The 24807-nt window shown below is 39.8% G+C and overlaps 1 protein-coding gene across 9 annotated transcripts in view; it reads left to right on the top strand.

The window, feature by feature from the left end:
* The window catches only part of LOC124144832 (cytosolic phospholipase A2-like), a 151811-nt gene extending 139488 nt beyond the window's left edge, over positions 1-12323 (top strand). For all 9 annotated transcript variants that reach the window (XM_046514432.2, XM_046514433.2, XM_046514428.2 and 6 more), the window contains 6 exons: positions 70-207; positions 3728-3829; positions 5060-5386; positions 6021-6199; positions 6810-6996; positions 9062-12323. In XM_046514432.2, the coding sequence (XP_046370388.2) occupies positions 70-207; positions 3728-3829; positions 5060-5386; positions 6021-6199; positions 6810-6996; positions 9062-9390 (1262 nt within the window). In that variant the 3' untranslated portion in view covers positions 9391-12323. The remainder of the gene's footprint in view (positions 1-69; positions 208-3727; positions 3830-5059; positions 5387-6020; positions 6200-6809; positions 6997-9061) is intronic.
* Positions 12324-24807: the final 12484 nt, after the last annotated feature.

The raw sequence follows: 24807 nt of genomic DNA, 5'->3' as shown, positions 1-24807 counted from the left end.
TAAGCAGATGTTGATGTATAGTTTTGTAGTGATTCTTGATTTGTTCATGTTAAAGATGTGTGTTTTCAGAGTGGATGGAGTTCAGTCCATATGAGATCGGGATGCCAAAGTATGCAACGTTTATGAAGCCACAGTTGTTCGGAAGCAAGTTTTTTATGGGTCAGCTTGTAAAGCAATACCCAGAACCCCCACTGCACTTTCTACAAGGTGGGTGACTGGTTTAGCACTGATTTTCATTTTCTATTTAATTTAATGTTAGCAATTTTGTATAAAAACTACATTCTTTTTCAGCTACACATGCAAAACCATATATATTTTTTTAAATTTGAAACTATGAGTCTAAATAAAAACAACATCTTGCAACAATGTATTTTTGTGGCAAACAGTTTCTTTTGTTTTCAACAGTATGTTTTTCAAGCAATTATATTTTTCCAATAAAATCATTCATTTCTTGGAAATTGAATGACATGAACATTTCAAGTATCAAACCATTAACAGACTACCACAGACAGAAAAGCACTATATTTTTTACTTATCCTGCATTACTCCTTAATGCATTCACTGCTTACCTTGCGACAAAAAAAACGGGACAACCGGCGATGGTCAAAACAAATTACTTTATGTGTGTACAGCTACGTATTCCTGTGGGTTAATGAAGTTAATCTTTAATTACCTGACATTATTAACTGACAATGTGATTGAGCGATCAGGATGTTAGATCTAAAAAAGTAGTTAGATACAAATCTCATGCAACAGCTTGACTCAGTAATTATTTTGTCCTTTTAGGAAAAGAAATTAAATTGAGACAAATTTAAATTAGTATTATCTCAGTTTGTTTGTTTGTTCCATAAATAAGGCCAAGAAAGTATGTTATATTACATCTTCCCAAGGCAAGAGAGTAAACTGACCAGTTTCTGCCCTTGTCGAACTAGGCTGGAATTACTGGGCTCGACCGTAGTGCCACCAGTGGTTATTACGAGTTATGTCCCTTCTATTCCTCTCCTATGGACCAAACAGATTCCACCTCTTGTATCACTTGGATTTGCTTCAAACATAATGACGGCGCCCAGTCGAGACGATCTGATTGATAATCAAGATCTATATTGTGATAAAACGGGTACATCAAATAGCGTGAGCACCTTTATTAAAAACACGAAAAGATTAGGAAAATATCTGTGGACAACAAGTTGGCGGTGCACATGCTTTACAAATCCTGCATGACAGTTCACAAACCTGATTTCGATTTCGTTGCATGATTTTGATTGGACTATGCAGAGACTCCAGCCAAACTGTAACTCCATAATACCAGCCTAGTTTGGCAAGGGTTGAAACTCGATTTTTGTAGTCAGTTACCGTATATGACCGCGTATAAGACGAATTTTGAGGACCAGAAAAAAGATTCTGCAGAAAGGGGTCGGCTTATCCACGGGATACACTTTCATGATAGTATTTTTCAGATCGTGATCTGTCAGAAACATCGCCTGAATGACAGTCCGATAGATTACAACTTCCCGAAAGTTTGGAAGTTGCCACGACTACAGCCATTATTGTTATAAATTATCAATAAAGTTATTATTATACACCAATGTTGTTATTATTATAAAAATGTTATGCATGTTACTACTTCCGATAATAAGTTTTCAATTGAATGTTCAAAGTTTATCGTTCTTCATAAACTCCACAATCTTTACATGTAACAATATATGTAATTCACAGCTATAATATATAATTCCCAGATGAAATCACCAATAGCTATTACGTACGTTTTGCAAAGTTCATAAATTGATAGTGAACAAATGTCCACCTTTATTGTAAGAGGCAAATAAACAACTGTATCGGCGAGTTATTCCGTTCGCCATTTGCAAAAACATGTGATCAGCTGTTTCCTGTGACGTCACAAACGGTGACCACTGTGATTGCTTCCTGTTGTTTAAAAAGCAACCCGGTACACAAGGAAATGAGCACTGATAATAACGGGCCGATTGGTATTGTCATGTTGTTTACACAAACATTTTCAAGTTGTTGGTGCTTAGCGATCGTGTTGGGAGTAGGGGCTTATTTCCTTTGTTTTCGAGAGATTAGTTAATAAACTGCAGAAGCCTGTGGGTAAGTGATGGTCATTCAATGTGTTCATAGTATGATAGTTTATTTAATTCAATTAGATTAATATACAATAGTGGTGTAAAGGGGGTTATAAAAGTTGGTATATTTTTACTGACTGACAATCTCATCACGAGTTTGAAACGAAAACGCCATGCTTACGATGCTGAATTCAAACTGCGAGTCTTCGCTCTAGCTGATATATTTTCTCACGGGTTCATAATTCTATATACACCGATTCACAAAATGGCGCTTCGTTGTTGATGGCAACATATAACGATCATTATGAAATTAAAAAAAAACAAGAGAAACAGAAAGTGGATGACTGGTTTGTTAAATCTTTATTAGAAATAATAATGACTTTTTCAATATAATTACAACGTTTTTCATCTTATATTTTTTAATATCTGCGAGTACCGGCACATGTCTTGCAGTCCGACTTCGCAGTGTTTTTTTGCCTTTCATATCCTGGTTCGGCTTATCTGCGGGTCATATCCTTTTCTCTCGTATTTCAATGGTCAAGTTAGCACCTCGGCTTATCTACGGGGTCGGCTTATCCGCGGTCATATACGGTAACTCCCTTGCCTCGGGAAGATGGTTATATGAGTATTGATAAGGATATCTAAACCGAGGCTCTGCGTTTGGCGCATTTGCAAATATCCTAAATTGCTGAAGGAGAGAGCGGCTCGATCAACCACAGCTGCACGTCACACTTCGACAAAGACTCTTCACGATCATAAGTGACAAGCGTTCGAAGAATATTTACAATACCCGAGACATTTCATTCCCCACTACAGCATCAACACAGCAGATAGCCGAATATCTTCAGTACTTGATACAAGGGCAGTGGCGTCCACCATGGCTCTGCATAGCAACTGTTCCTTAACCATTATGGAAGGTTTTGGAGATTGGATACAGTGTCATACTATCTGAGAGACATCTCGGTTTCGGACATCCAGGGTCGGCCCCAGCTTGAACCCCTTGTACTGGCTCAACAACTGGCTGCAGCCCTTCAGCTCTGATGAGGAAGGCATCCTAATTGATACTAGACCATCCGGCTGGATCATGTTGTCGTGTCTTGTACATAATGAAGTTTGTTAGACTTGGTTGTTTATTTGTTCGGTTAGTCAGATTAACCAGACTTGAACGTCCAATGGAGGATGATATTCTTCCGTAGAGACTTCTAGTTTCAAGGCTTGGGTATCCGTGCCCCTCCTTCCAACAGTGGATGACTGCAAAGAGTGAGATGGGACAAAGTAAAAAAAAATTATTTTAATATAAATTGTATATTTATTTACTTATCCTATCTCACACGGAAAACACCCACCCAATCCACCTTGCATTACAGTTACGCAAGCCCGTTAACACTCTAGGAAAGAGAAAGAGAAAGAGTCCTTGCTTCACAACAGGTAGTGGTGATAGTGGTGACCATGGTCTGGGATGTGTTTTGATGAGGTGTTTTTGAAGCTTGGAAATAGGTTCAAAGATCGTTTCCATTCAAGGATTGGACTGAAAAGCAGAAATGTGAGATGGGATAAGTATATGCATATACAATTTATTATCAAATTTGACAATTCGCATATGTGGTATTTGTTTATGTAACACCTGTGGATTGTCTCCCCTGCAGGTATCTGGGGCAGTGCCTTCTGTATTCAGTTCAAGCGTCTCCTGCAAGACGACAAGCAGGTGGATGCAGTGGAACTCATGAGGCGGGAGAGGGAGGAGCTGGGTAAGAGTTGTCTCCCTGTATTGTACTCTCTACACATTACAACTTCAGGACGGTAATTGTCAGGCTCATTACAAAACAGATTCAAAGTTCACTAAGACCCTTGAAGATACGGGGTAGAATAGGCCTTCAGCAACCCATGCTTGACATAAAAGGTGACTATGCGTGTTGTAAGAGGCAACTAACGGGATCGGGTGGTCAGGCTCGCTGACTTGGTTGAAGCATGTCATTGTATCCCAGTTGCGTTAATCGATGCTCATGTCAATCACTTGATTGTCTGGTCCACACTTTATTATTTTCAAACCGCTGTCATAGAGCTGGAATATTGCTAAGTGCCACGTTAAACAACAAACAAACAAACAAAACAAAGGTGATTAAACAGTGTTAGCAGTGAAAGTTTAGGCTTATGTTATGAGTGAGTTGGGTTTGACGCCGCTTAGTAGTAGTAGTAGTTGTTAGATTTTGTGTGAATTTAGACCAAAAATGAAGTCTATTTGCATTCATCACATCACACATCACGTCTCAACGCACAAAGTTCTGAGGACCTCCCTTTACAGGTAAGAACCACAACTTTCAAATAAAATGACTAACAAGAAGTTGACGTTAGCCAATTAGACAGCAGCTTGCTCAAGCTTTTCGGCAAGAGCTTCAGACTGGCGAATCAGTTTCGAATCAGACAATGCTTTGAAAAATATTGATTCAAAATTTCACAAATGAACCAAAGAAAGTTCTGAAAGGTCTTATAGATGGTGTGCAAGTCTCGTGGAAGCAAGAGATAGATGATGATATTGCTTGTTGTTTGGAATATCTGTTTTAACCTTTTCAAGGTAGCAGCATGATTAGGAAATACATTCTTACTGTCTCTGGTAAGTGACACTCTTGATTGGTCGGATGAAAGATCGTTCTCATGTGACCAGTAATGGGATGTCCTCAGATCTTTTTTTAGCTGAAGCACACACTTGTATGTTAGAAATAAATGTACACTGTCTATTATTTCACCAATAGGCATTTGACTCTGTTGAAGAAGGGTTATGTTTAATTTATGGTCTCTAGAACAAGACAACCGGTATGCATTTTATCAGTTGTTTATAAAGTTAACATTTATTTGCTTCGTTTTTGGTTGGTTCTTATTGTTAATTCCATAAATTGATCAGATAGGCTAATAAATATGCATTTAAGGTAAGAAAAACAAAAGTGTATTATTTTGGTTACACGTCTCACAAACGGTTGCAGAAAAGGAACTCCAGCAAGATATTGACAACCAGTCAGATGAGGACAGTGACACGAGTGATCCAGAGGCCGAGATGGACCCACCAGCAAAGTCAAACACAAAGACCAACAAGAAGCCTCTAAGGAAACCCTCTCTTCGCAAAACAAAGTCAGGCGAGAAGAGTCAGAAATCTTTCTGGTCGGGGATGTTGGAGAGCTTGTTTGACTCAGCGTTGTTCCAGTCCATCGAGGGTCGGGCGGCCATGGTTCACAACTTCATGAGAGGGCTGTCCCTGTCCAATGTCTACCCATATTCCCCGTTTGATGCATCCACTGCCGAGCATTCCAAAGGTCAGTTCGATACCATAAAGGAGTCCATGACAGAACCAGGTTCCTTGTAGCCTGGTCCATGCTTGCATCAACCAAGTCAGCAAGCCTGACCGACCGATCCCGGGTAGAATAGGTCCTCAGCAACCCATGCTTGCCGTAAAAGGCGACTATGCTTGTCCTAAAAGGCGACTAACGGGATCGGGTGGTCAGTCTCGCTGACATGGTTGATGCATGTCATGGATCCCAATTGCGTGGATTGATGCTCATGATATTAATCACTGGATTGTCTGGTCCAGACTTGATTATTTACAGACCGCCGTCATATAGCTGGAATATTGCTGAGTGCGGCATTAAACAACAAACCAACCAACCATGACAGAACTAGGTTCCTTGTAGCCTGGTCCATGCTTGCATCAACCAAGTCAGCAAGCCTGACCACCCGATCCCAATAGTCACCTCTTACAACAAGCATTGGTTGCTGAAGACCAATTCTAACCCCGATCTTCACAAGTTCAGAATATCAAATTGTCTGCCTGAAGTGTACATGCTGTTACAAGTAGGCCCATTACACTATGTCCTTGTACCCACGGCTGGCAATATTACAGACCTATGCACATACACTGATTCTCAAAGTATCTGGTATTTTTCTCCACAGACCAGTTCGATGGTATATTTGAGATGTATCCAACCCACATCAAGAAGTTGTACGTTGTTGATGGGGGGCTGACATTCAACTCCCCATTCCCCCCGATGTTGCGACCTCAGAGAGGGGTGGATCTCCTGCTGTCCTTCGACTTCAGTGCCAGACCGAGCGACTCCACGCCAGCATTCAAGGTACACCCACCTGGCCATATGGCATCCTCAATTACCTGGTGTACTTCTATTCTAGTATGAAAACTCTATGATCCCATTTTCCAACAAAGTTTCATATCAGAAGTTGCATCACCTTCTCCATCAGGCTTATCACTATCTTAGCACAGGATTTCTCTCTCTCATGAGGGGGGCACGGGTGGCCCAGTCGTCTAAGGCGCCGCGATTCGCTGTGCAGAGTTGCGTCCCTTGGGCACGCCAGAAACCTATGATTGTGGGTTCGAATCCCGGTTCGCCCCAATTATGTTTCAAGGTTTGTCAGCACCATACTCGTGGGTTTCACCGAAGTGGTAAACGTCTTAGACCTGCATCACTTAAGGCTTTCCTCCCACATTAAGCTGACACGCCGTGATGTAACTGGAATAATGTTAAAAGCGGCGTTAAACGCAACTCACTCACTCACTCACTCACTCAATCTCTCTCTCTCATGATTCTTTCAATATGGTTCAAATGAAGCTATTGTTCCTTGGGTTGGGACGACTCCAAATTTAATACCGGGGTACCCTCTGCACACCAGCCTTCACAATTACATTCGTCAACTACATTTTTCACATTTACCATGTTTACTTGGCAGGAACTGCTGCTGGCAGAGAAATGGGCACGGCTGAATCAAGTTCCATTCCCCCCAATCGACCCGTCAGTGGTGGACCGGGAGGGGCTGAAGGAGTGCTATTTGTTCAAGGACCCCAAGGACCCCCACTGCCCCGTGGTGCTGCACTTCTGTCTCGTTAACATCACCTTCAGGGATGAAAAGATGCCAGGTAGGTCGTTAACATCACCTTCAGGGATGAAAATATGCCAGACAGGTCATTTACATCACCTTCAGGAATGAAAATATGCCAGACAGGTCATTTACATCACCTTCAGGAATGAAAATATGCCAGGTAGGTCATTAACATCACCTTCAGGAATGAAAATATGCCAGACAGGTCATTTACATCACCTTCAGGAATGAAAATATGCCAGACAGGTCATTTACATCACCTTCAGGAATGAAAATATGCCAGGTAGGTCATTAACATCACCTTCAGGAATGAAAATATGCCAGACAGGTCATTTACATCACCTTCAGGAATGAAAATATGCCAGACAGGTCATTTACATCACCTTCAGGAATGAGATGCCAGGTAGGTCATTTACATCACCTTCAGGAATGAAAATATGCCAGGTTGGTCATTAACATCACCTTCAGGAATGAAAATATGCCACGTAGGTTGTTAACATCACCTTCAGTGATGAGATGCCAGGTAGGTCGTTAACATCACCTTCAGTGATGAGATGCCAGGTAGGTCGCTAACATCACCTTTAGGAATGAGATGCCAGGTAGGTCATTTACATCACCTTCAGGAATGAAAAGATGCCAGGTAGGTCGCTAACATCACCTTTAGGAATGAGATGCCAGGTAGGTCATTTACATCACCTTCAGGAATGAAAAGATGCCAGGTAGGTCGCTAACATCACCTTCAGTGATGAGATGCCAGGTAGGTCATTAACATCACCTTCAGGAATGAGATGCCAGGTAGGTCGTTAACATCACCTTCAGGAATGAGATGCCAGGTAGGTCATTTACATCACCTTCAGTGATGAGATGCCAGGTAGGTCGTTAACATCACCTTTGGGAATGAAAAGATGCCAAGTTGGTCGCTAACATCACCTTCAGTGATGAGATGCCAGGTAGGTCATTAACATCACCTTTGGGAATGAAAAGATGCCAGGTAGGTCGCTAACATCACCTTCAGTGATGAGATGCCAGGTAGGTCATTTACATCACCTTCAGTGATGAGATGCCAGGTAGGTCATTTACATCACCTTCAGGAATGAAAATATGCCAGGTAGGTCGCTAACATCACCTTCAGGAATGAAAAGATGCCAGGTAGGTCATTTACATCACCTTCAGGAATGAAAAGATGCCAGACAGGTCATTTACATCACCTTCAGGAATGAAAATATGCCAGGTAGGTTGCTAACATCACCTTCAGGAATGAAAATATGCCAGGTAGGTCATTTACATCACCTTCAGGAATGAAAATATGCCAGGTAGGTTGCTAACATCACCTTCAGGAATGAAAAGATGCCAGGTAGGTCATTAACATCACCTTCAGGAATGAAAAGATGCCAGGTAGGTCGTTAACATCACCTTTAGTGGTGAGATGCCAGGTAGGTCGTTAACATCACCTTCAGTAATGAAAAGATGCCAGGTAGGTCATTTACATCACCTTCAGGAATGAAAATATGCCAGGTAGGTTGCTAACATCACCTTCAGGAATGAAAAGATGCCAGGTAGGTCGTTAACATCACCTCCAAGGTTGGGCCAAATCTTAAAATCGCTTATTTTTCAGAGGAATTTCAACACTGTATCCAATACATTAATGCCTCTTACTTTTTATTGGGGGGGCATGGGTGGCCCAGTTGTCTAGGGCGCCACGATTCGCTGTGCAGAGTTGCGTCCCTTGGGCATGCCAGAAACCTATGATTGTGGGTTCGAATCCTGGTTCGCCCCGATTATGTTTCTAGGTTTGTCAGCACCATACCCGTGCTCGTGGCTTTCACCCAAGTGGTAAACGTCTACACTTCTTCCCACATTAAGCTGACATGCCGTGATATAACTGGAATACTGTTCAAATCGGCGTTAAACCCAACTCACTCACTCACCTACTTTTTATTGGTCCTGTTATCAGTGAAATATAAGAAACGTCTACAAAGCAACAATATATGTTAATATTGACTATATATTGACATGATTAACATGAATTGGAGACTTGAAGCTGAATATCGGCCTCAGAGCAGGTAATTCGTATGTTCTTCAAATTTGATTTTCTCCTCCAGGAATTCCTCGAGAAACAGAGGAGGAGAAAGACTTTGCTGACTTTGACCTGTTTGATGACCCTGAAAGACCTTACTCGACCTTCAATTTCAAGTATACAAACAAATCATTTGACCGTCTTACGAAGCTTACAGAATTCAACACCCTGATGTACAAGGATCTGATTCTGGAGCAGGTCAAGCACTGCATCAAAGTGAGGCGGAGACATAGCATCCGACGACCAATCAAATTGAAGGACATTAAGAAACTTGGTCTGAAGGACAAACATAAGGTTGAGAAGCTGGAGGCATTTATACGGTCTTTGGATCAAGATGAACCACCGATATGTTGAGGGGGATGTAGTTATAGCTGTCTTTTCTCGTTCTTGGCAATAGATTTTATACAAGGATCAGATTGTATTCAAGCTGATAGCTGCTGACAAACTAGTAGCAGTAATATTATAAAGGCAATCCAGGCCTCTACAGGCACATTGATTTACCAAGATCAGAGGTTTGCGGCCACATTAACTAAGATGAGAGTTATCTCCCTTTTGTTTCTGCATTTACCAAGACAGGAGTTATCTCCCTATTGTGGCTGCATGTTTTGGAGCCGTGGTATATTTTGTAATTTGTTTTGCCTTTTTAAAAGACCCTGCCTTGCAGAGCCTTGATTTGAGAGTAGAAAAATATATGATGACATTTCTATTTAATAATAAAACATTCCTCATTAAGGAAGAGCGCCAACTGACAATGACTTACTCATATGTGTATGCTCCTGTTTACACTGGAGTTAAGCCTTATGGATTAGTTTGTCTCCATCCAATGTGTTGTATGGATAAACAGGATGAATCAGGCTGCCCCTCTCTGACTGCAATGTATGGATAAATGAGGTACATCTGACAACCCCTGTGTAATTGTGTTGTATGGATAAACAGGATGAATCAGGCTGTCCCTCTCTGACTGCAATGTATGGATAAATGAGGTACATCTGACAACCCCTGTGTAATTGTGTTGTATGGATAAACAAGATGAATCAGGCTTCCCCTCTCTAATTGTGTTGTATGGATAAATGAGGTGCATCTGACAACCCCTGTGTAATTGTGTTGTATGGATAAACAAGATGAATCAGGCTTCCCCTCTCTAATTGTGTTGTATGGATAAATGAGGTACATCAGACAACCCAAGTGTAATTGTGTGAAATGGATAAACAAAATTAATTCAGCTTCGCCTGTCTAATTGTGTTGTATGGATAAATGAAGTATATCTGGCAACTCCAATGTAATTGTGTTGTATGGATAAACACAATAAATCAGGCTTCCCCTATCTAATTATGTTGTATGGATTAAAAACATGATTAAAGCTGGCACAGGTTGGGGACCATAAAAAATTGAAAAATATCTTTGGGGATACTAGGTGCAACTTTGGTTCAGTAAATGGAGTACCAGGACATATGATTGGAATTGAGCATCAATATATTTTTTTCTTATTACTGTTTCGGGCGGTCGGGTAGCCTAGTGGTTAAAGCGTTCGCTCGTCATGCCGAAGATCTGGGTTCGAATCCTGACATGGGTACAATGTGTGAAGCACATTTCTGGTGTCCCCCGCCGTGATATTGCTGGAATATTGCTAAAAGCGGCTTAAAACCAAACTCACTCACTCTTATTACTGTTGTTAATGTCATAATATGTCAGGAAGTTCTTATAAAGGCAGTGAATTTACTTGTCTCTTTTTGTGTATGAGAAAATGAGAATCTAGGTGTTTTCATCCTCTATATGGGACGTTTCACTGATAGATTAACTGAGATACTAAGACATTCTTCCTCTGACGAGCAGTGAGGTAGCCTAGTGGTTAAGTTCACTCGTCACACTGAAGACCCGGGCTAGATTTCCCATGGGTTCAATGTGTGAACTCTATTTCTGGTGTTCCTGCTGGGATATTGCTAGAATATTGCTAAAAGGGGTGTAAAACCATACTCACTCTTGCGCTCATACTTCCTCTTAATGTCTTTAAGGGGTGTTTCACAATTGAAGTGATGTTCAAAGCGGTGTCAGACCAAACTCTATTCCTCACTCACTCACAAATTTGAAACAAATACCCTCCCGTTACTCTCACTGCATGTTCTGGTGCGTTGATGACCACTGCATGTTCTGGTGCGTTGATGACCACTGCATGTTCTGGTGCGTTGATGACCACTGCATGTTCTGGTGCGTTGATGACCACTGCATGTTCTGGTGCGTTGATGACCACTGCCACAGGCTTATTTGCAATTCACGTGACCAGACTTTTTTTTGTGTTTGTGAACAAACACGCATTTTCTGACATCAAACAGACTTTCGGTGCGCTTTCCATATTGTTTTGCATAATTATATAGATATACTGCTACAACTGCGATAGTGAGGTGCATGACAATATATCTTTATACATCCAAGTATCACTAGCTCTTCTTAGGGCTTCGATGACAGCATGTGGAGTGATACAACTAATTTAAAAAAAGATAATTACACAAGAAATAGTTTTTAACATTTAGGATTTTCGCAATCAAAGTTTACCATTCATGACATGTTTATCAACATGGGTAGACTTGCAAAAAAGGAAATAGCTGAAAAACATTTGCAATCTGTTGAATAGACTGTAGTGAGTGAGTGAGATTGGTTTTATGCCTTTTTTAGCAATATTCCAGCAATATCACGCGGGGGACACCAGTAATGGGCTTCACACATTGTACCCATGTCGAGAATTGAACCCGGGTCTTCGGCGTGACGAGTGAACGTTTTAACCACTAGGCTATCCAGCCGCCCCGAATAGACTCTGTAAGGTGTGATGAGTTGACGAGCTTGTCTGTGGCAAAGGTACTAGGCTGGCCGCATGGAACAGAGTAGGAGACTGATCTCACGGCTGTATCCCCAGCTGCTAGCTGTGTCGTGAAACCAACACTAAGAAATCATCAAAACATTATTTGTTCTTTCTTATGTTTCTTCTTTTTTGAATATCTATGTAAAAGTCACCTATCAAGGTAAGTATTTGGGTATCACAAGCTTCCTGTATATATGAATTTTGACTATGATGCCTGATGCATGACCAGCCTTGTCATTCAAGCCACTGAAAGGGTTAATACTTTCTATACATTGCCATGGATATAGGCATTCCAGACCCTACATTCTATACTCACCACCAAAATAAACAACCCGTGAAGATCAGGGGTAGAATGGGTCTTCAGCAACCCATGCTCGCCGTAAAAGGCGACTATACTTGTCATAAGAGGCGGCTAACAGGATTGGGTGGTCAGGCTCGCTGACTTGGTTGATGCATGTCATCGATCCCAATTGCGTGGATCGATACTCATGATATCAATCACTGGATTGTCAGGTCCAGACTCAATTATTTTACAGACCGCCGGAATAGTTGGAATATTGCTGAGTGTGGCGTTAAACAACAAACCAACAAACCTAAATAAACGAGGACCATAGAAACAGAGAGAAGTATGTACGTAAAGAAAGGATGCTTCCAAAATGTACCAATTAATGACAAAACTTACAATCAGTCAGGGGGCACGGGTGGCCCAGTCGTCTAAAGCGCCGCGATTTGCTGTGCAGAGTTGCGTCCCTTGGGCACGCCAGAAACCTTTGATTGTGGGTTCGAATCCCGGTTCGCCCAGATTATGTTTCTAGGTTTGTCAGCACCATACCCGTGTTCATGGGTTTCACTGAACTGGTAAACGTCTAAGACCTGCATTACTTCGGGCTTTCCTCCCACATTAAGCTAACACGCCGCGATATAACTGGAATACTGTTAAAAGCGGCGTTAAACCCAACTCACTCACTCACTCACTACAATCAGACAAGTGTTACCACAGAGTGTCTTTTTTCTTATCACAATATGCATGTGATTTCCAAACTTCACACTAATCCTGCACGAGACAAATAGTGTATCTTGAGTCATGAATCTATGAAGTCACATGTGATGTGTTCATGAGCGTCAGTTCACACAACATACCAGTATGTTCGTTTGTGCATCGATCCGATCTTATATTGCTTGAATATGAGTAAGTCTTCAAATATTAAGCAACATGTATGGTATTCACGTTTGTTTTGGTAGTGTGTATATATATGTATCGCTTCTTTTGGCTGCTCTTATATTTCTTCAATGGTACCATGTTTATGACATCAGATATTGATACTCTCATATTTGATGCTTGTCCAGCAACTGTTGTAAACATTGTAAAACTGTTATATCTATGAACATTTTTCATTTACTATTTCATCACACATAGCTCAGTCTCATTAAAATCTGATCTTAGTTCTTGCTACTGCTAAACAAAGATCTGAGGACATCCCATTACGGCGCCGCGAATAGCTGCAAAATTGCTGATGCGGCGTTAAGCAATATTCACTCTCACTCACATCCCATTACGGGTCACGTCAGACTGACCTTGCTCGATCCTTGACCGACCAATGGAATAACCAATCAGAAGGCAGCTTTCTAGTGCTTTACGGCACTAATTTAAAAAAAACCATTCTGGAATGGCTAATAGATAGTCAAGATTGTAAGGATTCAGTCGGTAAACCCGTAACTATCGTTCGGAATACCCCATGTTAAAGTTTTCGAGGCTACATGATTAGAAATCACATTCCGACTGTAACTTTCATAATCTGATAAGCGATTCTCTGATTGGACGGATGAAAGGTCGTTTTGACGTGACCCCCTAATTGGATGTCTGATTTTAATGAGATTGAGTCAGAACGACCTTTCATCTGACCAATCAGAACATCTCAGATCAGAAAAATGACAGTCGGAATGAATGTGTGTTCAAACCATGCAACCTGAAAAGGTTAACACAGGGTATTTTGAACTACAGTTCGGGGCTGTACGATTAAATCATCATCCGTCTGTCACTTCTATGGGATAAAAACAGATGAAACTTTGCATAGCCTGTGGGAAGAACTGCCATATAATCTAGTCTGTATATTAGAGAATGTTCTTTTGTTCAGTTTTCAAATCTTGAATCAAGAACTTTGTCAAAACATTTTTCAAAGCGAAACCTGGAATGTAAGTCACCAGCTGGAAACTTGTGCCATATAGCTCGAGAGAACTATGGTACTTTCTAATAGCTAATGTCGACCTCTTGTTAGGGGCGCACGGTTGGCCCAGTCATCTAAGGCGCTGCAATTCACTTTGCAGAGTTGCCAGAAACCTATGATTGTGGGTTCGAATCCCGGTTCGCCCTGATTATGTTTCTAGATTTGTCAGCACCATACCCGTGCTTGTGGGTATCACCAAAGGGGTAAACATCTGAGACCTGCATCACTTCGGGCTATCCTCGCACATTAAGCTTATACGCCGTGATATATATGGTACTGATGATAGCGGTATTAAACCTAACTCACTCACTCACTCTTGTTAGTCATTTCATTGGTCTGTCAAAGTTTGCGAAAGGTTGTTATGATGTGACCACTAATAAGATGTCCTCATATCTTTGTTTCGTGGTAGCGAGAACAAAGATCTGATTTTGATGAGATTGTACATGTATAACATGATCACTTGTGTTTCTATGGTTACCGTAGACCATATTCAATGTAATATATATCAGACACATGTATTTCATCTGCTTCGTAAACAGTGTCCATGTTGATTTTTACCAATTTTACATTTTTCTACTAGATGTTGTATATACTAGTATAGGTTTTGACTGCTCAGGGCTTAATGTAAATGATTGGTTGTAGCACTGCCCCGGATAAGGATGTATGTTTATTCTTACCTGGAATCCCCACAGGAAGTGACGAGGATGTAGATTGTTGTGTGTTTGTGAGTTGCCACAAGTGCCTTGGTAGAAGTCGATGAGTAATATACTACTCAAAATAAGTTGAGAACCACTCGATTCTCACAGATTAACTATAGTGATATACAAGAATCAGGTGGTCCTAAACCTTTTTTGAGTAGTATAGATTACAACCTGTCTGTTAACCTCTGCTGCTGGTGTAACATCTGATTATTACCCAATAATAGACAATGTCCCAATTAAAGGATGAAGAAGATATGTACGTTGGGAAACCTCAGTATGCTCCCCTTCAGTCTGGAGCAGAGCTGTCTGTCCAGGAGATTCTGTTGGGGGTAGATGTTTGTATACAGTGTTTAGGGGCTGACCATTTGATATTCTGTTGACAGCTGGGCTGGGATTTTGTTTCGAGATTAGATTTGTTTTTAGCTGCAGTAACTTAACCTGATATTTTTTTTATTAAGACTATGAGCCTGAATCATTTTTTAAAGAAAAATACAATGTTATTTTTGTGGCAGGCAATTTATTTTTTTTCCCTAACAGTTTGAAGCATAATTATCATTTTTCAGGACGTTTCAGGGATAATTTGTTTTTTGCGATCAAATCTCAGCAGCCCCCCCTCCCCCCATATCAAATGGTTTGTTCCTTATACTTTATCAAGACACTTGTTAAAATGGATTAATTCCAGGGAAACTGTACAGATAAACAAGGTTTTACTGTATTCATTTCACAATCATTAGACATACATTCCAATTGGCATTGCTGGACGTTACATATGGTCATGTGACGTCAGGAAGTAGTTGGTCATGTGATGTAATACATTGGTCATGTGATGTAATACATTAGTCATGGATTAGTTGATGACATGACATGAATTAGATACATGTCATGGATTGGTCATGAGACGTCATGGATTGGTCATGTGATGTCATGGATTGGTCATGTGATGTCATGGATTGGTCATGTGACGTCATGGATTGATCAGGTAATATCAGAAAGTAGTCACGTGGTGCCTTTGAAGGATAACCTCAAATAGTACAGAACATACATACTTGAATCTATTTATACCATGTTCTTTTCCTGTAGGCTGGCGTCATGGTAACACAAGTTTTGCCCTGACAAACAGGTACCTTTGTGATTCTCTACAACATTGTGATCTGTTTTGATTAAATGTGCTTTACTCATAGTCATCATGTATACATGTAGTTATTAAGTTTCCTGTGATATGATTGTATGGTTCCATTTCTATAGAATGCAATTATATATGTTTATGTTTATGTTCATCTACCATGCGACAAAAATGATCAAATAAAATTACTTTCTTCACAGCTTGTGCCACGATGTCTGCAGCTTCAAGACAACTATTTATTGAAAACTTGTTAATTTTTCATAGATTTTCAAATTTTCCACATCACAAAAGTTATTAGATTATTTATAATTTTTTTTATTGGGCTGGGGGGAAACCAACCTAAATTCCCCAAATATGGAATAAAGTTAAATTTTGAGAATTCTTTTTTATCTTCCTGCCAAGTCTGTTTGTGTGATTCAAAAACCCTCCCTCAGTTTTCATGCAAAGAAACACAAAGCCATTTTTTCATCCATTGTGTTATGTTCTCTACCATAAACTAAACTTGTAATTGTTTTAATTATGACCACCGATCCTATGGTTTTGAAATTATGACCTGTAAACAAGGTAATACAAGAGTGTTAAAGATATCATACATTTTAGTGAATGTGACTCTACATATTTTCATAGCATGACAAATATAATTTGAATGATTAATTTCCAGCTTATGAGTATAGGTGAGGTTGGTGTGAGTGAGACGTTTTCCAGACAGGTGCATGCTTACAGGTGCTTGGTCAATTACTTGTCATCCAAACGTGATTTAAGAACTGTATTGAGAAATATCATTATGAATAAACTTTCCATTGATGGGTCAAACAATTTGTTTTTCTTCACAGGAATGTGCCGTTACTTTGTCCGTTTCAAAAGTAACAGTCGACCTTGTAACAATTGATGTCAGACATGCCATCCCACAAAGTATCTGCACAAGGCTTGACTCCCATTCTCTTTCAGTAACCTGCTGTAATCAGGAATATCGAACTACAGGTACATTTTCCACCAGTGGAAGGTATGTCTTATCCATGCGTGGTTTGGTCCAAATCGGTAAGAATAACCGAGTCAGGCATTTACAGCAGACGACACAAAACAAAGAGAGTTATTCGCCTTAAATCTATTTCATTTTGTTAATTATAGTAAATATGCGGAGAAATACAAAATTGCAGTCGTTATTATACAAATACAGTATAAAACCTGCATTAGTCCCGAATAGTACAAGCATGGTCCGACCATGGAGATGCAGTTCATTACATCAGGGTAATTATCTGGAATATTGATTCTTAATCAAATTACATCAGTCCCTCAGGTTAAGCTAGAAGCGGGGTTTAACACTACATTTAGTCTCCACTTATCAGCTCATGTGGAGGCCCACAGTAAATATGGCAGTTGACAAGAATAGTGAAACACACAAGCTTGGGTATGGTGCTGGATATTGTGTTGTTTAACGCCGCACTCAGCAATATTCCAGCTATATGACGGTGGCCTGTAAAAAATCGAGTCTGGACGAGACAATCCAGTGATTGACATGAGCATCGATCCACGCAATTGCGATCGATGACATGCATCAACTTAGTCATCGAGCCTGACCACCCGATCCCCTTAGTCGCCACTTACGACAAGCATGGGTTGCTGAAGACCTATTCTACCCCGGGTCGACAATTATGAACTATACAAACCCTTGGACCGCTAAGTAAAAGATCTATCTTGAGTATACAATTTCTTGCTTTAAGGAATATTTATCCTGGTGTATTTTTCTCATGACAAAAAACGCTTTTCCATACAGAAACATGTTTTTATTAAAATGTATGTCTTCTACAAGATTGTATTCAGCATTGTTTATAGAGATATCGGCATAAAAAACATAGCAAAATATGACTTGGTTTGGTTACAACTTGCACTAAATAAATAACACCAACACAACAATATACACATACCTCTCACAGTGAGAGAAACTACCCCTGGCTCATGTGGCCCTCCTCACTGTAACACCAGTGTAGGGGAACGCATCTACCCCTGGCTCATGTGGCCCTCCTCACTGTAACACCAGTGTAGGGGAACGCATCTACCCCAGGCAACGAGTGTACAACTGTAGGCGCAGTTTGACATCCATGAATTATTCTACTAAAAAAAAAAGACCACCCGATTTCTTTCATAATACTGGAGTTAATCTGTCATGGCCTGAAAGATTAACCATAGTAATATGCTTGAATTGAGTGGACCTGGGCCCACTTGCACAAAGCGATCTTAGCACTAAGACTATTGTATGCCTATGTTAAAGTATGGGAGTTACGATCATCTTAGCACTAAGATCGCTTTGTGCAAGTGGGCCCTGAACTGTTTTTAGTAGTTTAGCATGTATGTACAAATGCTTAAGTAAATAATGGGTTGGACATGTTGAAAGGTTTGTAGACTTAAACTTTTATGATAATGAAACTTCACTGATATGGACTAAAAAATATGACTAAGTATTTCTGAAAGATGAATTTTCATAATGCTTCCTATCGACATTGAACACCATTAGGTAGAATTAGGACGATTAATGCTGTCTAATGCATGAGGTGTTTCAGTGACAAAAAGACATCCTTTATTTTTGTATTTATTATATAGTTTCCCTTAAGTGAAACAAAATCCTTATGCTAGAACCACTTTCTCTCTACCTCTATGATTACCTGAGTAAGATAAAAAGCATGCAAGAAAATGCCCAATAAACAAAATTTGATTTTTTTTTCTCTTGTCAAATAACATGATTATCTCATCTTGTGATCTATGAAGTTTTCACTCTCAGCTGAATCACGGATGTAAATGTCAGTTTTGTAGGTTACTTGATGAGATAGACATGTTATTTGACAAGTACAAATATAATCCCAAATAGGTAGAATGATTGTTTGTAATAACTTTCGATATTTGCACATGTGTATCTTACTGATTCTTAATGCTGGTTGGTCAGAAAGAAGGCATAAGTTACAGTTTTTCATTGTTGACAAAAGTACGATGTGATGTCATCCACTGTTCATGACGTTAAAATTGTGTACAATATGTCATCTGACCACGAGGCTGCAGTCAGTGAAGTTTATTTGAAGGATCATTATTTTATACGCTTTATCTTCATTTTCTCACGAAATTTTCTATGAGTAATATAAAGTAATAACCTACTCGAAACAAGGGCCGGGACTCACACCATTTCCTCCACATGGGACATATATTCCGTAATTCCTCTGAACTCACTAGTTATTCTCTCAATATCCTCTAGATCACAACCTCTGCAGCCATTCCATCAGTGAAAACAATCATAGTTCAAATATTACAACACACAGCTGGTCTCAAATTATGAAAAGTCAAAACGAAGTTAAAAGTTAACAAAAATGTCTGGTATAGAAGAAAAGCACAGGTCCTTCAATAACTTGATAGTCGGGGAGGAAACGAGCTAGTCCACCAGTCCCATCACAATATCATCGAATCAAAAAAGCAGTCCTAAATAAGGAACTTAATAATCAATATATAACACAACTCAACATATGCTAAGGACCATAATAGTCTTCTGTAGACAAATGTCCTTAGCAAATGTTGAGTAGTATATGAAAGAAGTTTGTATAAAAAAACAAACCGATACATTTTTCTCCTTGTCTGTCCTATTTTTAGGTGATTCTCTTCAGGTTTGTTTGGGGTGTTGCATCACTCTTTAAAATAGGGACCAGACAATCAGTACAAATTATAATTCTTCAAGCTAAAGCTGGGTAGAGCAGTATACGGCATATTTACACACATCATGAGTCTGTCAGTCCTGCATGGAATATTCTGTTTCTAACATACAGAGTTCTTCAAGAACAGAAACACAACAGAGATCATAACAAACAACATGAAATCATTTGGTTCTGGAAATATTTTTTCATGAAATGACAAAGTGAATCTTGATGAGCGCCACATCAGCCATTGTCTCCTCTATTCACAAGATCGTGGGATAATGGCAACTCTGTATGACCTCATATCACTGGGAGTTTCTAAATGATAAAACATGAGTAATAAAATATTTCATCTTTTTTAAAGTGAGTTATCAAGTACAGCACCATCTAGGGCTGGGATGAGTCCAAATTTACTACCCCGGTACCCAACCCCCTATTACCCGACCCAACCCGGGTACCCACTGTAGGTCTCAAGAGATAGGTACAAAATGTCCGATTTGGGCATGTTTTTACCATAGCACTGGCAAAACGTATTTAGATACATGTATTAAACAATCTGGTCATACATACACTGAAGTTGACTTAAGTTATGTCTTTATTCAACCATATGAAAAGTCAGGAGTGGGTGCACAGTCAGAAAGAAGTGCAAACATTAGTGACTTGTAGTGTAACCATAGTGTTCTAGATAATTTTTGTCATTAAACAATATATCACGCGACTAACCACGGGTCCAGGTAGTCCTGTGGGTAAACAGGTCCTACTCAATACCCACCCCCGACCCGGGTACCCGAGTTACCGTCCCAGCCCTAGCACCGTCCCCAAATAGCTGTCTCAGAGCCGCGTTTCACAAAGTACCGGTAATCTTAGTGTCATGATAAAGTCTAATGACGGCTGAAGGCCAAAAATTGCTCTGAGTAATGAGCCCTGGACATTGTTAAATGCCAGACCCTTTTGCATAAAGTGACATGAAGACATTTCAGGGTTTTTTGTTCTTCAAAATATTATCTTAATAGTTGTCATGTAGGCAGTATTAGTCTCATTAGTCATACAGTTTCATATATTGTGTGCAAAACTGCTTTTTCCTGAACATGTAAGTTTGTGTTTGGCAGAATACAAACATTAGTGCTTTTCAGATATTTTTTGCCCACTTGAAATTATTTAAGGGTTGGTCAACTGTATAACAATAAAATAAAAGGGAAATAAGAGTAAAACATGTCACAGCATAGCACTAAGCCAAACAGTCCCTGTGTTGTCTCCTGGAACAACATCCCTCAGGGAGGAGGGAGCACAGCCACTACCTCACAAAGCTAGGTTTCTGCTGAAGTATTTAGCTTGAACAAATGATAAAATAAATGAATGCTACAAAATCAACAACAATAATCACACACCAGTTAAAAAGTAAATATGCATAAAGCTAAGTCATGTTCTAAAGCCAGACAGTTTAGTTTTTGTTTTACAAGAGTCTAGCCTGACTATAACAAGTGTTAAAAACAAGATGTTTAGTGAACAGATTTCACTTTTTCAGTATTGTGGTCTTCATGATATTAATATTCATGTTAATTGAAAATATATTCTAAAGCGAAATAACACAAGATACCTCATTATAAACATAATTATCTGAAGCTTCACACCATTATATAATTTTAACCCTTATTAGACTCCAGACAAAGCAAACTTCTGTTTCTTACGTTTTGCATTAGTCTAACAAATGTGTTCAAACATATTTAAAAATTGTCCTGCCCCGGTTATTACAGTTGTGTGCCTCGACAACAACCCTGAGTCTTGTGGTCTGGGAATCCCGTGATTCACAATGTCAACGTCACTGCTCATGCAGAAATCTAGTTAAACGTTTATAACACTACACCTCATGTATAAGTGTCAGTGTTGTATTCCAGTTGCTGGTTCCACGTACTGTTACATGATTAAACAAGAAGCCAGGGGAGGTTACCCCGTCCTACAGTCCTGTCCAGTCATTGGCAAAACCAGTACAGGGGGTTTTGTCAAAATTTCATAACTAAATATAGTTCCATTTTACCCGACACCTCGCAATGTCCTGTAGTCAAGCCAATCTGAAACAATCATTTCTAACCTCATAACTAAACATCAAATAAACGTTAGTTCTAACTCTTACCACATGTCTTTCGAAACATTCCTATTAAAAAAGTCAATTTCTATACTGATTGAACCCTGGCAAAGTCAGGAGTGACTTGAGTGAGTGAGTGAGTGAGTGAGTATGGTTTTATGCCGCTTTTAGCAATATTCCAGCAATATCATGGCGGGGGACACCAGAAATGGGCTTCACACATTGTACCCGTGTAGGGAATCGAACCCGGGTCTTCGGTGTGACGAGCTAACACTTTAACCACTAGGCTACCAGACCGCCCCCAGGAGTGACTTGATCAAGTTGAAACTCTGTATCTTCTGGTAGTTTAACACAGAACTATTCCCGGACATGAGCATCTTCCCACCCACCCACCCCTTACTGTAATGCCATAGCCCTAAATGAAACTAATCCAGATTTTCCACCGGCTCAGGATCTCCCAACTGTTTCTAACAAAATCATATATTTTCAGAGACTAAGTGTTTTAGTCTACCACAAACCCTGCAAGCAAAGTTTTCTTTCATTTGGCTTCACAGTTAGTAAAATATGTAATTATTTCAAAGGGAATTTGTTATATGAAACCCTTGTTACATACTTAAGCGTTATTGAAAATATATGTTTTTTACATAGATATCACAATAATGTCATCCAATGAACACAAGACGAGAACATCAATATGAGCAAGTTATCCTGTAGACATATTGCAAAGAGTGCAAGAACAAAGACAAATGTAAGATTTATATCCAACTTGATATTGAACAGAGCAACTAGACATCAGCAACAACTGTCTATAGGGATTGTGTAGGGTGTGTGTGCACAACGATTCTCCTTAGGGACTGGTCATTCATATTAAGTGAGTGAGTGCGTAAGTTGGGTTTAATGCCGCTTTTAACAGTATTCCAGTTATATCATGGCGTGTCAGCTTAATGTGGGAGGAAAGCCTGAAGTAATGCAGGTCTCAGACGATTACCACTTTGGTGAAACCCACAAGCATGGGTATGGTGCTGACAAACCTAGAAACATGATCGGGGCGAACCAGGATTCGAACCCACAATCATAGGGTTCTGGCGTGCACAAGGGACGCAACTCTGCACAGCGAATCGCGGCGCCTTAGACGACTGGGCCACCAGTGCCCCCCATTCATATTAAGGGTGGGTGGGCGAGAAGAATTGGTCACAGGACTGCATGTAACATATTTTCATTCCACCACACCCCAACACCCACCCATATAGCTGATATATTTTGGTGCCCCCCCTCCCCTCTTTCATTGTGTCATAACTTCACCCACCCCCTATAATAATTGCCAAGTCCCTAATCACACATTTGGCACTGGAAGTCATGGACTGCACGAAGCTGAAGTTACTCATCACTACCCTGAAACAAGCCATGGCCAGACAAGATGCAGCAAACAGAATGAAAGAACAAGTCTAATGCAAGGAATGTTTTACAGTCACATCTTCAGCATTTACACATGGAAAAAATCTGCTGGTTTCAAAGAGAAAGGGACAAATTTCACCAAATGCATTACATCCTATGTTCATAACATAATGGGATAGACCAAGCCAGAGAAGTCATCACTCGTCATCACGATAGTATCTTAACTAGTCATTAGTATAACTAGTTGTCATGAAAACATTTTAACTCGACAGGAAATCATTTTGTAAGCCTTGGAGTTGGAGAGAGGAGCAGCACTAACCACAAGGCGTTGAGCATAAAATGAGACAAACCTTTTCGTGTTGTTTTCTCATGAGCACCAAAATACCTTTAAAATGGATATGTCATGAAATATTGATTTTTATTTATTTAAAATCAACAAAATCATTCTCCAGTACAAATGGACATGAATATAAGGTTGGGAGGCCATAAAAGCAAGCAACATGGAAGTGGACAGCATGAAAGTCTTCCTGTGCTTGAGGAAATGAGACTGATGTGTGGGGGTTACTGTTATGTATGTGTGACCACATCGCAACCTTGTGAACAGCAGTTTCATGCAAATAACTGTACACCATAATACATGCATTAAATGTAATACCAGTTCTAGTCTAGTTTCCATGGCAACATAAGGATGAAATGTATTTTTTAAGACTATTTGAACATATTACATCATCTACAATTCGCAATAAAACTAAATTCCTGGGACATACAAAACCTTAATTCACCGCGACAAGATAAAAACTCATGTGAAGTATTCTAATGTTCCCAGTACTGAAGGTCAAACTGAAGGATATTGAAACCTTCCCTTTAGAAATCCTAATTGATCCAACATACCGTATCCACCATAAAAAGTGCCATCCACCCCCAAATTCTAGACTAATCTGTAAGTAATTGTTATCATATTATAAGCACCTAAAATTTACATGACATATTTTCTTGTGTATTTTTACTGAAGACAGTAACAAAGAAGGGGTATATTTCTGAAAACAAATTTACATAGTTGGGAAAGGTTTTTGTCATATTTCTAAGTGGCCAGTATATGTAATACTGTAATAATAACCAGGGCCTATCTCCGAACTAAACACTGACTGTGTTATACCATGACCTTGTTGTACATGAACACAACATTGTGTTACATTGTCTAGACCCTGGATATGAACACAACATTGTGTTACATTGTCTAGACCCTGGACATGAACACAGCCTTGTGTTACATTGTCTAGACCCTGGATATGAACACAACATTGTGTTACATTGTCTAGACCCTGGATATGAACACAGCCTTGTGTTACATTGTCTAGACCCTGGATATGAACACAACATTGTGTTACATTGTCTAGACCCTGGATATGAACACAGCATTGTGTTACATTGTCTAGACCCTGGATATGAACACAACATTGTGTTACATTGTCTAGACCCTGGACATGAACACAGCCTTGTGTTACATTGTCTAGACCCTGGATATGAACACAACATTGTGTTACATTGTCTAGACCCTGGATATGAACACAGCATTGTGTTACATTGTCTAGACCCTGGATATGAACACAACATTGTGTTACATTGTCTAGACCCTGGACATGAACACAGCCTTGTGTTACATTGTCTAGACCCTGGATATGAACACAACATTGTGTTACATTGTCTAGACCCTGGATA

This window comes from Haliotis rufescens, unplaced genomic scaffold, assembly GCF_023055435.1.
Source record: "Haliotis rufescens isolate VD_foot unplaced genomic scaffold, xgHalRufe1.0.p SCAF_8, whole genome shotgun sequence".
Lineage (NCBI taxonomy): Eukaryota > Metazoa > Mollusca > Gastropoda > Lepetellida > Haliotidae > Haliotis > Haliotis rufescens.
Note: the sequence above shows the minus strand (reverse complement) of the source record. Positions and strands in the feature narration are given on the sequence as shown.